The following is a 12852-nucleotide window of genomic DNA, read 5'->3' as shown; positions in this document are numbered from 1 at the left end:
CTCAGCTAGGAATATTCACTAACAAGCCTTTGTTTTGGAACAATTTTTAAAAAAAGCAAAAATCAGTGAAGACAGTGCCACTCCCTGTCACTGAGCCTTGTTTCCCTGCCACAGTAATGAAAAAATAGCAGGACTTTGCTCCAGGGAAAAGCAATCTGTGAGAGCGATAAAAGACAATTACTGTGACAGACAGAAGCTGGATTGATGCTCCAGACCATGCTGAAACGACTCGGGAGATGAATGTCACTACCCCAATCGATCCAGATTAGCGAGTCACTATAAGCAGCCCTGTAGCGATTGCAAACTGTCAGCATAAAAAGTTGCTTTTGCTCTAGCTGATCTCAGCCTCATCAGACTTTTTCGGCTCTAGTACCATTTAAAGGGGAGACCACTGCACTACACAGCCATAAGCAAGGCACTGGCCCAATGTTTGCTGCCCAAGGCACTTTCTGTACACAGAAATATGAAAATTATAGTGAAAATCTGTTTTCTCACTCCAGGACTTGACACTTTGCTCTCAGCAAGGTGTGGAGCAACAGCAGCACCCAAGGGGTAAGGCTGGAAGGTGAGGCACCTCAGAGATACTATTTGGAGCAAATGTCTGCTCTGGGACACCTTACAATTTGCTGCTGAGCAATTCTGGAGCAACTGCTACGGCTGAAGCACTGGCTTGGCTGCACCAGGCAACCAAGGGAATGGCTTGCACTGCATCCTGCACCAAACACTTCTGCGTTCCTGACCTGACCCTGCTTAGGGTTCTTCCTAGGCTTTACCCTGTGTGTACTTATTCACCCAAGCAAATTGTTATCCTTTAAAATCTGTGTTTTAGATGCAAATGCACTTTTAGGCAGCTCAGGTCCTTGAAACCTGTATCTGTGCTGAAATGTGGAACATTCAATTATCAGAGAGAAGAAAATCAGAGGCTACTTGTCAAGTCCAAGCCTTCCGAGCACCTCTGAGATGGGGCTTCATGACACTGAGCGAGCTCACAGGGAGCGGTCACTCCCTCCTCCCTCCCAAGCCTCCCATTTATCAGGCTCCCTCTGGTCAGATTTGTAGAACTACAGCTTCTGAAATCCTTTTACTCCTACGGGTTTTACTCAAAAGATTCAATTATGAAAATTGAAAATGTGCATGTCAGTCTTGCAGCTGGCTGGCAGCTTTCTCCTTTGCTTGTCAAGGGATGGAAAAGACCTCTCCACGCAGAATAAAGGTTTTCAAAACCAAGCCTGCCAGAGGACAGGGAACACACCACAGAGCTTTTCTGTCACAGGTTGCCAAAGAAATTGAGATCCAGGGCTGCCTAAGAATACCTATTGACCATCTTGTCACCCTCTCAGAAATTAATTTCTGAGTTTTGCTCTGTTTCTGAATGAAAAAAATATCCTTACTATTCAACTGTGATTTCAATATCCTGGCTAAGGAGGAAAGGAGGGTGGTGTAAGAGCTGCTCTTTCAAGTGTGGGGAAACTTATTTTCTGCTGTGAAAATAAATGAAGGACTTCCACACATGAGAACAGCAAACAGAAAACATTAAAGCTTGTGAAAATATTGAACATCAGGTTGCATTTAGTGGCATTCACTGTTATCATTAAGATCAAAGCCAAAACCACCCAGACTGGATCTACAATACAGGCAATGACAGCAACTAAATCTCTCAGGTTCCTGAGAGATATAGGAGATTAAAATAATATTGGATAATATGATAATAGTATTTTGAGATGGCCAAGGATAATACAAAATATGGTAATATGGAATTAAAAACTAAATAACCAAAGAACCAGTAAATAATGTACAACCTAAGAGATAGCTACTGTAACCACACCTGCAGTTATCTGTGGCATAGCAGAGGATAAGAGGGTAATTTCAGATCTGCTCACACCATCAGCAAAGCTGCTCTAACTACACAGGTCTGTAGAAAAGCTACTTCTGCCTTGGTGGGACACAATAACATCCCCGGTCCATGTTCAGCAGGCTGTGCCCAGAGAAAAGTTCAAACCCACAGGTACAAATGGGAATGAAAACATCTGCATAAGTACATTGTGAACAGGAACAGATTTCATACCCCTAAAGGGTCTCCTAAAACATGGCCTTAGTGATCAAATTGTGGGGGGTTCAGACCAAGCTGCTTCTATACTGCATCTAAGATTTTATGCAGTAGCGAAAACACACTGGAACTTGTATTCTCAGATAAAGTGCATTCACAACAAACAAATTTCTAATTTTTTCTCCTCATGCTGATTTCCAAACGTGCCCAAATGACACATTTACTATCATTGTCTTTCACTCTATTTTACACGCCTTCCTCTGAAGGATTAACAGAGAGAAAACAGTCTGCTTTGAACACCTCACAGTGAAAGAAAGAATACCACATATGCCATAAATAATTTAGATGAACAATTGCTTTGTCAGAACACAGATGTCTATCACCAGAGCTGCAGCAAAGGCAAGCAAGGCTGTGGACTGCAGCAACCTGTGTGCTGCAGGCCAAGGGTCTACCTGCAGTCGGCAGATGCTGTTGCCGAAGTAGGTTATTTCCACGCAACTTTGACACTGAAAAGCATCAGCTAGCAAAGCGTCAACCTCCACCCACTCCTCAGGAGCAAACAGTAGTTGCTTTGGTTTTTTTTTTTTTTCCTTTCTCCTTTGCACAATGATCTACTTTCAGCTCATTTTTAGTTCACCCCTCTCTTGGATTCTCCTGATTTCACTCTCCTGCCCCAGACAGCCAGGGATGCGTGACCATTTTCAGAGACATCGCTGTTGTCAGGAGCCCACGGGTTGTGAAATTCTGCATCAGTGGACACAGCACCTCTCATTCCCACCTTCTGAGAAAGAACAGCTAAGAAACGAAGAAGATACAGTCTTGCTAAAAAAATCTTAACAGCATAGACCAATCACAACTTAGAAAGCCTCACTTTAAAAATAACACAGTTCAACCCCCTACTTTCATTGCCTCCTATCTCAGCCCTTTCCTACCAGCACTTTATCTCTTTCATGACCTAAATCCTTTTTAGCTCCAGGAGAGTTATCCAAATAAAGCTATTTTGCAATCAGAACAGAGTGTAACCAGGTTTGAGGGTGCTTTATAATGCTGCAGGCACTTCTTGACATAGAACTAAGTATTCTGCATAGTTAAGTGCTGTTTTGCACATGCTCGTTATATCACAAGGTCAAGTCACTCCATTGCAAGCCTCCTGGAACACTCCTCTATTTTTGCTTATCAAAAGCAATTTCTTTCCATTCCCTGCCCTTGGAGACATCCACTACAGAACAGCAATAGCGATGATTCTTGGCCACAAGCAAAAAAAACAAAACCCAAAACCAACCAACCAATCAAAAAACAAACCAAATCAATGCCAAACCAAAAAAATCCTTGGAAAACAAAAAAACAACCTGACATATTTTTTTCTCTCAACTTGCAAAGCATGACAACCAAAAGAAAAAAAAAAATTTTAAAAAGTCTCAAACCTCGATCACTCCCATTCTTCTAAAAACTAAGTCAGGTCAGGCTACAGCAAAGCTGGAGCAACAGTGCACAGAGCTGGGAAGAGCTATGGTCTAGAATGACATTACACCAAGCACATATTAAATCTGTGCTCGCTCCCATCATTTGCAAAAGACAGAGGGCAGACCCCGCGTGCCATTCCGAATCATCACAATCCTGCCAGGTTTGGGTGCAACAATTCACACATTTGGATATAAGGCCAACAGGCTTTGTGGGCTTAGTATCATCTTTATTTTCAATTCATTTTGCATGGCTTTCTCCATCACAGTCAACTATTCTGAGCCACAACCTATTTAGCTGCATTTTCTCCAGCAATGAGTCATGATGTTAAGCCCGTCACTGACACAGTCACACCGCGTGTCACCTCCCGGCCCTGCTCTCTCCCGGTCCCCACGGGATGGGGAAGGCTCGGCAGAAGATGGGCAGTGCAGGATTCGGGGAAGACCTTTCAGAAGAGAGCTAACATTTACATTGAGGAAATGTCTATTTATTGCTCTGACATCAACCATGTTTCCCACAGATTAAATGCATTAAATTACACGACCCAGGGAATATACGACCTAAAATTGCAGAATGAACCCAGACTGGACATGGAAAAAGGCTTCAAAGATGAGAGATAAAAAATAATCATCATTTGTATTTACGAGTTCCTCACTCATTTCTTCAGCCTTATGCCACTGGGGAGACACACAGTACAACTGCGGATCTCCTACCACCAGATATATTGTCAGGAAAAGAATGACTGAGAAAGGGCATTTTTCCAAGTACTGCTTTCCCTTGATATTCAGCTCTCCTGAAAGGCTGGTAAAGCTTTTCACTGCTTATTTTCTGTGCCATATTGTAGTTCCAAAGCTTTACAGAGAAGTCATCCAGCTTGTCACAAGGCACATGGCATTGGCTGCGTTTTGTGATGGACAGAGGGTGGTTTAAAAATAAATCTTTCAGACTATTACTACACAGTTGCCTGAAATTTCAGGGACACATCTCGATACCTATTTCCATTTCTGCTTTTCCAGGTTGTAACCTCTATGTTCTCACTGTGTACTCCAAGCAGTAAGGTACCCTTCCCACATTCAAATTAATAATTTCCTACTAAAACCTGGGTGAAACTATTCTTTACTGAAATGCTGTGCTTGATCCACAAGAAAAGGGCAAAGCTAATTCTACTAACGCACCAAGCGCCACTGCCACATTACCTTCTCTTTACTTCTGTGAGTTCAAGCACATTAGGTGTAGTTCTGCTTCAACAAAGTAAGCATGTGCTTGTGCTTTTTTTCCAGGTAAACACCATTACAGTGACAGACCAACTCCTTTTAACAACGGTTAATTATGAGTTCAGAGTCAAAACAGCCTTTTTTGCTAGTATCAATTACGTTCATCTTAAGCTTGGGCAAAATAGTTAAAAGAAGGGAAGACAAAATATATATAAAGCATGCATTTAGCTGAGATAAAGAGCATTTATGACTAATCTGCACTTCAGGAGGCGAGATGAAGCTATGAAAAGAAATAATCCCAGGAAACAGGCTTCTGAGCAAACAGAGATAAACACAGGCTGATCAAAGGCAAAGAGCTGTAAAAGGCTGATTGCAGAGAAGCTGCAGGATCTACTTTAAGCTAAAGTGGAAAAAAGAAATATTATTTAATTAAGAAAAGTGACCCCAGACTTGCTTTCACAACTAAAGCCTGATCTTCCAAAACATTTAATATATTACAGCAGTCCCTACAGTTTTTTCCATGAAAGTGCACCACAGGGCATAACTGAGCGTTTCTCACTTGATCATGAACTGCCATGCATCAAAACAGAAAACAGGATTCTTTTGCAGCTTTCAGTACACAAAAATAAATTGTCAAACTAAGAATACCATTTAGCACCAGTGAAGCATTCATGGAACAAGTTTGAACAGACTCTAAGGAAGAATCAAACTCCAGGCCCAGATATGTTTAAAGTCTGCACTGTTCAGATGGCTCTTATGAAAGATCTAAACTTTCCTGTTTGCCTGATTTTGCCTTCAGTGACGCAAACATCTAAGAATCCCACGTAAGTGAAGAGTGAAATGAATCCTAATCCTGTTAATGTTCCCACCATGTTCTAGCTGAGACTCCCTTCCTTGCTGGCCCCAGCAGAGGAAAGTGCTTAAGGCATCAAGACCTGCCTCAGCCACGTCAGGCCAAATGCTGCTGCTGCCAAAGTGCTGTGATACAGAGCCCACATAATAGGCTAGACAAACACAGGCAATGAAAATTTAGCAGACATATGTTGAAATAAGTAATATGCTAGTAAGATGTTAGGGACAAAAATTCCCCAGATAATTCTACAGACACAGAAAGACTGCTCTGCAGAAACAAGAGGAATACCTTAATGCTGAAAACCAAAAAAAAAAAAAACAAAGACCAGCTGCTTCATGCGATTATATTATAGTTGCTGTCTTTTGGAATTCACTACAAAATATGAAAATGTATCTTTAAAATGTTACACTTTTTTAAAAAATTAAGCAAAATAATAATAGAGGTTGACAGCTGATTTGTGCCTTTGGCACAGGACATCAAATCCAGTTACTCACAGCACTGTTCCTCTTTGGCTGCAAATCTGTCCTAGAGAGGCTACATTTTTAATGATAAAAGTGTATTTGGGAGAGGGAAGGAAGTCAGATAAAGGTGATGGCAAATATGCGAACAGAAAATTTGCAACCTTTAGCTTCCAGTTAAAGTGCAAGGAAGCAAAGCCTTACTCTGAAAGAGTCAAAAAGCATAAAGAAAAGGTCTGGAGCACAAGGGAACCTTCTAGGCCAACAGCTGGCACATGGTCTCTGGGTACTGAGAAGGACACAGACACCAAGATTTCCAAACTCATAAGCAGTATTAGAGCCCCAGGGAATTCTCCTGTATATTTCAATGGATTAGGCTTTTGCTTTGCTACATTAAGCAACTGTCCATGTCTACAAAATCAGCTGCTTGGTGGAACAGGCACATGTTAGGAAACTTGCTTTTGTCAAGCATGGCTTTTGTTTTGTTTCTTTTTATACCCTGTACTTTGGAGAACCTGTGTTATATTAACCCATTTCAATACTGCAGAATTATCAATGCCAGTTTGATCATGTACCTCACTAGTCACAAAAATACTGGGAGACCGAATCATTCAGGGAGGTGAAGAGCAGCAGCAATATCTTTACAGATATCAGAAACCGATTCTCAAAGACACAAACACTGGTTAAGTTTTTCAAGTGTTTTTCTTTCATTATTTAAGTAAGTTTTGAGAATAACCATATCCCACATTATTTCCATAATAAAAGGTCTGTATGACACTGGTTAGAAGTGGACAGAAACATCCATATAGTGATTACACAAAACATTTGTGAAACTGAACATAATTGCAGCAAGTCAGTTGGTTTAAAGAAACAGCATTTCTTGCTCCAAGGCTTTGTCTATATAGCAACGCTACATAAAAATAACCTAAAATAGAAACTTAATGAAATTAATCAGAAAGCCTTCTGGGTATATGATCCTTTTTCACAGTGAAAGTGGCTTGCGGTCTAGCTTAACTCTATTGGGAGCAGGCTTACGTTACATCAAAAGAATGTCTGCAAATGAATTTGCATTGTTTAAACAAACTTAGTTAAACCCAGTATGAGTTAATCAGTGCAAATTTTCCAAAGAGTCGGCTTAAAAGGCAATTCAACGCAAAAACAAGAGGAGCTTGACAAAAATACATAACCTCCTGAAACAGCATCTTCTGAGAGGTGATGCATATTTTCTAAGGATGCACAACAACTCCCACTTGCCACTGAATTCAGTGGAAATTCAGATGAATGCAGCTCTCCCCAGAGGTAGACCACAAGTGTGGAATTAACACTGCTGTATTATTTATTGCAAATGCTGCTGCTCTCTTGCTGGAGGAGAGCTGTTGATATGGCAAAAAGAAACATGCCAAGATTAGACTAGGGTGCATCATACCCTATGTTTAGCAAAATAATCGCCTTGGAGTCAAATGCTATGAACAGATCAAGCCTGCTCTCAGATCAGCAGACAGTACCTGCAGCCTTGTCCAGACACCTTTTTGGCTGTCTTGCTCATCACAACTGTCAAACAGATTTTGTGCAATTGCGTCATTAAATAATAAAAAGCTTTTCAAGATAAAAACTATGCTAAATGTCTGATTGATATGATGAGTAAACCCATCCCACCTCATACCTATTCATTATATAATAATAGTGTTTTATTCAGTAGTGGGTTTCCAGCCACATCAAAAGTGGCCACAGCTTTATGTGCAATCAAAATTAAGTAGCTTATTGATATTGCTGGATAAGCAAAGATAAATATTGCTTCAAGCACACCGCTTTGCAGCTCTTAGGACAGACAATGTGTTTCACTCATTACCAAGCACACTATTCAGGAAACAGCAGGTTAAGCTAACTTGTTTGTAACACCAGAATTTCATTGCTCTTCTAGAAGAAACAAGCCACAAAGCACTTGTTGAAAAGTATGCAACTCATAAGAATTTTAAAAATTTAAAACCCCAATTCTCATAGTAGACTTTTTAGCGAAATTGGAAGGAGTTTAGTTTTTTTCTGTCAAGAATTAAATGACTAAGTATTATTAAATACTTCACCTAAGGAGAAAGTTAAGGCTTGTTTTTCAAGAATTTCCTTTTCAAAGGCAGGCACAAATTTAAAGTCAGAGTCTGCTTAAGACATTACATCTCAGATTTACTCTTTGTTGCAGAAGGTTCAGGCAGCTAAGAAGCATTTGTGGCAAGTTACTGTATTTAACACTTGATAACATGAGATATTCTAGTTTCACAGCAGAGCTATATATTGATTTAATGAGTAATGATATTTTTGCAACACTTAGCAGCACTGTCATTATTAGAGCTTTCCCATAAGGCAGTACAAATAGGAGGATTAAAAAAAGTAGTATGAGGTTTGGATTATCCACGTTATTTTGACATAAATAAATCAAAAAGAGAATTAATTTGAGATCAGTCAAGCTCCTAAAGAGCAAAGGCCTCTGTCAGCCTTTGATCTGCTCCTCCATTTATGAGTAAGAGAAACAGGCCCAACCTCTGATTTCTCTGCCGAGAATGACAGTCAGCAGCTCCTAAACAAGAGCAGACCTCTTGCAATATCAGCTTTTTTTTCCTCCCAAGTGAGAAGCTCATTACCACCTGCCAGCCATTGGCTAGTTCAGATTTGGTTTCCTCCAGCCCATCATCTTGTTCCTTACAGTGGAAATACAGTAACCATTCCTACATTCAACTACTCCGGTACTGAAAGCAAAATCCAAACATTTTAAAATTCATTTTATCTGCTATAACTGTATTTCTTTGAACTCAAAGGTATATTTGGAAGAGGTAGTCCAGGAGAAAAGGGCTTCAAGTACCAAAATCTGTATGTCCCATACCAAGCTGACAGACCAATCAGCGCACCGAGAAGCTTTTGACTGAAGTCATGGAAATACACGGCAGTACAGAGAAACATGAACACCCAGATCATGGTGAGAAAACACAAGGAAACAAACAGGATGTTGATCACAACATGAAGCTTAGAGTTCTGGTCTATGGACAAGCCTTCCAGCACAGCCACTTCCTCCACAATCATCAGAGCACAGTATGAGAGCAGAAAACAGTGCCCTGAGATATCAAAACCATTCCAGATCCCGTTGTCCTGGTGGCACTCCTGCTTGGTGGCATACAGCCGGCGAGGGTCGCTGAGTTTACCCGAGGGAGAGCACATGCCGGTGAGATTCTCGATATACATGAAGAATCTGGTGCAGACATACCAGACGACAGTGCCCACCAGCAGCGCACTGAGACGCCGCAGCACGGTCAAAATGCTCTTTGTGGGACCATAGAGGAACTTCCTCCTGGCAAACTGGTAGGTGGTGATGGCGATGAAGGGCAGCAGAAGCCAGAACGTCCATGCCCAAGCCACCTTCACAAAATACCTGCCGGAGAAAAGCCAAAAGAGAAACATGCATGTGTGAAACTTCACAGGAGCTGGGATAAGTGGTGGTGCTTGAAGAAGTAGGTTTTCACGGTCGGTTTTCAGAACTACCCAAATTAGACACTTGTGCCCTCCCCTCAAAGTAAAGCACAGCTAAAATCTTGACCCACTCCCCACTATTTCACTCAGGCCCAACACCTGAATACTTCCTCAACCAGGTACTTCAAAATTGTTTCCCAGGCAGCACCCCCTTGGACCTAGAGCCCTCGTTCAGGCTTGCAGCTCAGCTTTGCAATAGCTGTTACCCTACAAACCCTCCCAACTCTGCCCTACTCAAAACGCAGCTGCACAGAACATATTTTTAGCTTGCCACCTTGAGCACAGTAACCCTTTCTCTGACTCTCTTCCTCCATCACAGTTGTCTTTCCTTTCAAAGCTCTTCACAACCTCAACCTCTTCATACTGAATAAGGTAGCCAGAGGGGCTGACTCTTCCATAATCAGCCCATGAAGCTTTTCCTCCATCATCACCTTAACAGAATAAACAAACAGTGTATTTGATCCTTTGCTGTCCCTCCAGTTGATGACAGCTTTCCTTTGGCATACACAAATTCTTCCATCTCTTTCCCTTGAAGATTTTTGCTGTGATGCCTATAAAATCTTGAAAACCAGATGATGATGTCCTGTTTAGCAGGGGACAGTACTGCTTAACTAGTCCTCTTTTCAAATCTTAAAGTGGAGCACCTGCAAGTGAATTTACTAACAAGCTAAGGAAACCATAGACTGTGATGATCTTTCTCCCATTAGCACCTTCCAATGCAGCTTGCTGGGAAAAGGGAACTGTGAAGCCCCCTTGTACCCACATCCCAGTTTCAAAAACACAGACAGCAGAATTCTGGTCTGTGGCTGAGCTATAGCTAGACACACACAGCCACCGTTTAATCATCACCTCAGCATCGAAGACAAAAAAAAGTAGGAATAGAGTTCTGTACCTTCATTAAGACCCTAACAAAAACTATCAGGGCCTTGCCCAGGATCTGAGGAGTACCTCCTTTACTCTTAACTGTACAGTAGCAGTGACATCTCTGTGGCAACTACAGCTGCTACCATGGAATAGTAACTGAAAATCCAATCCTCGTTTTATTGAGACAGTAAAAAGCAAAAAAGGCCGCTAACATAATTGCTGCTGGCAAACCAGCAGTCAAGTAATTTGTGGGGAAAAAAAATGCTTCAGAAAGCGTCAATACAGATAACCTTCCTCCATTTAAAAAGGTAGAACTCAACTATAGCATGTTTTCACTGCAGGATCAATTTTACTCTCTAAGTGTTCCTGCCAACCCTGCTTTTTGATCACACTAAAAGCAGCTCCTCTCCCACATGTCACCAAATGACAAATCTTAATCAATAAAGTACAAAATATGCCAAGTCACAGGGGAAAACAGCAATTTTAGCTTTACTTGATGATCTGTAGCAAGCAAAGCACAGGTGCGCTGGCCAAGCTCATTGCCTTCCTCATGCCCCTTCAAAACGTTCAAACATAGTTTTAAGGAATGCCTAAGCCAGGTAAATCATTGCCTGAATACTAGAAAAGGATGACAGTAACTCTGCTTTTAGAAAAGACACTAAAAGATTTATTTCCTTCAGCTCGATTTAGATCAGTTCTGTAACAGCTTACTCAAACACGAGTATTTATCCGAGCGCTAAAGAAAGAAATAAAAAATTCCTTTTCCAATAAAAACTGAGCGAGAAACTCCAGTCGTTCTGAAATCTCAACAGTCCCGCCGAGCACAGCAGACGTTAAGGCCAGGAGATCTAACAGAGCCCACCCCGCCCCCCGGGCCGCCGCGGCAGGGCCCTCCGCGGCCCCGGCGCTGCCCCTCCGCCCCAGCGGAGGCCCCGCAGCCCCCGCTCCGGTGCGGCCCGGGCGCCCCCCGAGGCCCAACACCCCCCCCCACCCCCCCCGGCTCTCCTCACACGTTGAGCGGGTTGCGCTTGTTCCGCATGGGCGTGTCGGGCACCAGGTCGCCGTCCTTGAGGGCAGACCCGAGGAGGACGATGGCGAGCAGCAGCCAGGGCAGCCGGCAGCCAGCCCGCCCGCCGGCCAGCGCGGCCCGCAGCCGCCGCCCGCCCCGCTCCAGCCGCTCCATGGCGCCCGCCGCGCGCCGCCGCCGCGCCGCGTCACGGGCCGCGCGCCCGCCGCGCTCGGGCGCCTCCTGGCGGCGCAGGAACAGAACGAGGCGGGAGGGGGGGGGTGTGTGTGTGGGGGGGGGGGGTGTGTGCGCCTGCGCGCATGCGTGCTGCCGGCCCGGGCCGCGGCCGTGTGGGACCCGTAGGGGATCCATAGGGGATCCATACGGGATCCATACGGGAGTCTCCACACGGGAGCCGGGCGGGGCCTTCGTCCAGTCCCAGGGTCCGAGGAACGGACCGGGGGCTCTGCAACTTCCACTTCCCACGCTCGCCGGTGAAACGGGAGCAGAGGTTACGTGTTGTCTCGCCCCCAGCGCCGGGTGGGCAGGCTGCTTCCAGGCCAGGAGAGACCCCCTGAGGGGCTCGTGGGCTGTTGTGTCCACACCATGCAGTCACAGGCTCATTTAGGTTAGAAAAGACCTTTAAGCTCATCGAGTCCAGCCGTTAACCCAACACTGCCAACCCCACCACGAAACCACGTCCCTCAGCACCACATCTACGTGGATTTTAAACACCTCCAGGGACGGTGACTCCACTGCCTCCCTGGGCAGCCTGCTCCAGTGCTTAAAACCCTTCTGGTGAAGAAATTTTTCCCGATATCCAGTCCGAACCTCCTCTGATGCAACTTGAGTCCATTTTCTCTTGTCCTATAAATGAGCACCCACTACTTCTAGAGTAAGGTGCCAGCTCCTCTGAAAGAGCGTCTTACTATAATACTCAAGAGAAAATTTGGTAATTTCCTTTTTTTTTTTTACTTTTTTCCTGGGGCTTGAGAGAGAGGGAGAAAGTATTTCTAGGGCTCATAAAGCTCCTTCCCCTTTCACTATCCATGTTTATAGCTGAAAGGGGTATCCAAGCACTGGCCGTCACTGTGGCATTTGAGACCTATTTCATCTACTGAACTGCTGCTGCTGTCATTTCGACTTAGTTTTAAAAAAATATAAAAAGCATCAGCAAGCAGAGAGATGGCTAAACGAACAAAGAGCCTGTATTCATCCCAATGGCCTCAGTAAGAAAAATGTGAAAGGGGGAAAAAAAGCAGACCCCATCTGAGGCAGGATGGGAAAGTGTTTCTTGCCAGAGCACATTTCAAAGCCGGTTTGCAGTCATCCTCAGAAAATCTATGACAACATCTGGGCTGAAAGAGCAGAAGGACACATCAAAGCAGCTGCAGTAGATACGGAGAGTTTCAGCTAAGGAGGTTATCCAGGGTAAA

General features: G+C 43.6%; 1 protein-coding gene across 1 annotated transcript; it reads right to left on the bottom strand.

Moving 5' to 3' along the window:
* Positions 1–6716: 6716 nt before the first annotated feature.
* FITM2 (fat storage inducing transmembrane protein 2) lies at positions 6717–11605 on the bottom strand. Its single transcript, XM_042801187.1, has 2 exons — positions 11421–11605; positions 6717–9448 (listed from the first exon to the last, which is right to left on the bottom strand). Exons 1-2 carry the CDS (start codon positions 11591–11593, stop codon positions 8806–8808), a joined length of 816 nt encoding a protein of 271 aa, XP_042657121.1. The 5' UTR covers positions 11594–11605; the 3' UTR covers positions 6717–8805.
* Positions 11606–12852: the final 1247 nt, after the last annotated feature.

The sequence above is a fragment of the Tyto alba genome, unplaced genomic scaffold (genome assembly GCF_018691265.1).
Source record: "Tyto alba isolate M040663 unplaced genomic scaffold, T.alba_DEE_v4.0 Super-Scaffold_33, whole genome shotgun sequence".
NCBI classification, from domain to species: domain Eukaryota; kingdom Metazoa; phylum Chordata; class Aves; order Strigiformes; family Tytonidae; genus Tyto; species Tyto alba.
This window is presented reverse-complemented; position numbering and strand designations above follow the sequence as displayed.

Excerpts from the sequence above, each read along its gene's own strand:
- FITM2 (XM_042801187.1), bottom strand. The coding sequence starts at position 11,593 with ATGGAGCGGCTGGAGCGGGGCGGGCGGCGGCTGCGGGCCGCGCTGGCC. Across the intron at positions 9,449-11,420 it reads AAGCGCAACCCGCTCAACGT|GTATTTTGTGAAGGTGGCTT; the intron begins GTGAGGAGAGCC and ends TTTCTCCGGCAG.